General features: G+C 40.2%; 1 protein-coding gene across 1 annotated transcript in view; it reads left to right on the plus strand.

The window, feature by feature from the left end:
* The window catches only part of prtga (protogenin homolog a (Gallus gallus)), a 26,046-nt gene extending 22,918 nt beyond the window's left edge, over positions 1–3,128 (plus strand). Inside the window, exons 15-19 of the mRNA XM_005741650.1 lie at positions 716–886; positions 979–1,102; positions 1,243–1,384; positions 1,628–1,741; positions 1,974–3,128. Coding sequence (XP_005741707.1) covers positions 716–886; positions 979–1,102; positions 1,243–1,384; positions 1,628–1,741; positions 1,974–2,354 — 932 coding nt within the window. The 3' untranslated portion in view covers positions 2,355–3,128. The remainder of the gene's footprint in view (positions 1–715; positions 887–978; positions 1,103–1,242; positions 1,385–1,627; positions 1,742–1,973) is intronic.

Genomic DNA, 3,128 nt, shown 5'->3' on the forward strand with positions numbered 1-3,128 from the left:
ATTATTATTATTATTATTATTATTATTATTATTATTATTATTATTATATGGGTTACTGTGAAAACATAGTTTAAAAAAATCCATGATTGTAAATGTCACAGGATAGTTCTCAGCTTGACCAGTATATTGGTTACCAGCTATTTGTCGTTATACCAATATCCATATTTATAATATATATTAAGCAAAAAATTAAAAAATTAAAGAAGAGGCGGGAGAAACACCCTTTAACCTTTTTATGGGTGTTGGCATTGCATAGTGTGTCCACCAGAGGACATGTTTTGTTTGGAACGCTCTTCCCAAGCTGAGTTGGGACAATTAACAATAAAACAGGATTTTTAAACAGAATTGCTATATTATCTTAGTAAGGACTTGTGAGTAACCGCAGATGACAGAGATTTAGTGTGTCTGAAAGAAAATAATAGATCAGCTGGTATATTAGATTTTTAAATTGTTACATATCAGTCTAGTGTCTGATAATATTGGTATTGGTATTAAGCACCCTGTATCAATCTGGCTCTAGTAAACATTTTTTTAATTAATTGTTCTACTTCATGAACTTATTTATATTCATCATGGATTACAGTGCCACAGAAGAGCCTTAAACTACCTGAACATGGACAAACAGTGTGCTATTAAACGGAGAACCTTGTGGTCTTTGCTGCTTTTATGCTTTATACACACCGGTGTATTCAGACAGAATTTCATCTCACAACAGGGACCATCACCATGGCGCTGCTGGAGAACCTGAAGCCCGGCCAGATTTACTTCGTGAAGGTTTCAGCATCCAACGACATGGGCGACGGTCCGTTTTCTCACGCGGTGGAGCTGACAGTACGAGAAGGTCTCCCCCTTGGTCATGATATCCGGGTTTCTCGTGGCTCCACAAGTCAGTGAAACCAACATGATGTCTTACAGTGTAAAGAGTTTCTTTTTTTAAGAGGTTACATGATAACCTGACAATGTTTCCTCGGCCCATAGCGTTTTCTGATAACTTCTACCACCTGGATCAGAAGTCGATGACCGGTATCAGCGTTGGAGTCTGCATCGCTCTCATCTGCATCATCATCTGTGCCTTCATCATCATCTGCAGAGGCAAAAACAGGTACCTGGTGTCTCTGAGTGTAGTGACCATGTCCCACATCAATTCAATTCACTTTTATCTATATAGAGCCAAATCACAACAACAGTTGTCTCAAGACATCGAGGTTTCCTCTATGAACACGTCACTTTGTGTCCTTTCAGGAAACTTTCTGCTGTGAAAACATGCAGAGAGGGAATGAGCACATCTGCTGCAGCTGCAAGACCTCCATCCTCTCAAGGAGAAGCTGAGCATGCTGATGTGAGCATGCCAATGATGAATCTAAACCATTTTCTTGATGCAAAGGTACAGCATGTCATACTCGTGACACTAAAATCCAGAAAAAAATATACTTTAAATATTTTAATTAAATGTGTTAAGTTATATTTACATTTTGAGAAATGTGACATTGTAAAAAAACAAAACAAATTCAAATAATCAGTGCCACAATGACAGTGCAGGTTTATAATTAAGTGACAATGTGAGCTGCTTAAACAACAGTTGAACTGTAATAAAGCCTCTTTTCTTTTATTGCTGCTTTTCTTGCAGGGTGGAACAGATCTCATCATCAATTCTCTCGGCCCCATTCAGCACACCGCTGAGAGTAAAAGGAAATGGTTCTCCTTCAGCAGTGATGTGAAAAGTGAGAGTAAACCCGCACAGGTGAGATTAAGAATAATGAGTCCTTCTCAATAAGTGATTACCAAATAATCAAACCTGAAGACGACAGCATGGTATGTTGTGTCTGTTGGGTTTAAATCTAGTTTGAATCACTTCTCATGAGGGCTGAATATTTTTTTCTGTTGATTTGCTCGAGATGTTAAGATCTCTGCAGATGTGAAACTGAGCCGTGAACAGTCAGACTAATAGGAGAAACTTTCTCTCTGCGCTGCAGAACACAAGACTTGACGCGGCCTCATACCAGCACGGCACCACAGTGCTGACCTACGAAGAGGAGCTTTCTTCAAACCAGCCCACCAACCTGCAGACCCTGCTCGGACATCCCGGCGACACAGAGGGATCTTCAAACAGCGAGGGCAGCCACGCCACCGGTGACTCAGGCCGCTACTCTCACGACGAGACGGAGCTGACCAACCTGTCCTCAGGGCCCAGCAGCCACCTTGCGTCTCCCACGGCAGAGGACGGGACCGAGTTTGACTGTAGCAGCTGCGCTGAAGAGTTGAACGAACTGTCAGAGGAAAATCAGAGCAAACAGAAGGCGAAGGAGTCAATGAATGCTGGCAGTTGTCGACACGAAGCCCAAAGCAGAGTGTGAAGGCGTGCCTCTGTATGTGTGCGTGTGTGTGTGAGTGTGAAGGCGGTGGTTTACTTGCACAAACATTCACATAATATAAAAGTGTGCGCACTCACCACAGTTGACTTTATTGTTTATTTACACTGCACGTCAGTGAGTGCAACAAAGAATGTCTGGAACCACGCTGCCTCTTATTTGGGCTGTTATGAGTTTGCCTTTTTGCTTTAATTGCATCACAGAGCTAAGAAATAGGCACACACATACCCCGTAAAACAAAAGTGATATAAGCATGTTAAACAGGAAAAGAAACAAAACAGACTAGTCGCCTAGACTAAAAGTAAAAAAAAAAAAAAATTAAATAATTTAAAATACTTAATCACATTCTTCAGTAACCAAAGTGTGTTTAAATGTCACTGAAATATGTGGCTTTTAGCACAGTGCTTTACGTTACACACATGCGCCTTAAAGAACTAATGTGGAGTGGTTATGTCAGTTTACTCTGACATAGCCAACCTAAAAATCCTTTTAATGATGAAAGTACTGAAAAGACCATAATATTGAATTAATCACAAACAACAAACCTGATAATGTTATTTGAATGTGCAGGTAAACTGCTGGCCTATATGACTGTGTTGATTTTTTCTTTTTTCTTCTTCTTTGTTTCTACACACTGTGAACGCTAAGCTAACAAAGTCCTTCTACAGTATAAAGTGAAGTGTTGACAGGAAAGCTCGTTTTATCCTTTTAACTTCCTTCTCTTTCTCTCTCACTCTCTCTTTTCATTTCCTGTGTGTG

The sequence above is a fragment of the Pundamilia nyererei genome, unplaced genomic scaffold (assembly GCF_000239375.1).
Source record: "Pundamilia nyererei isolate P.nyererei 1_Seehausen unplaced genomic scaffold, PunNye1.0 scaffold00112, whole genome shotgun sequence".
In the NCBI taxonomy this organism is placed as follows: Eukaryota; Metazoa; Chordata; class Actinopteri; order Cichliformes; family Cichlidae; genus Pundamilia; species Pundamilia nyererei.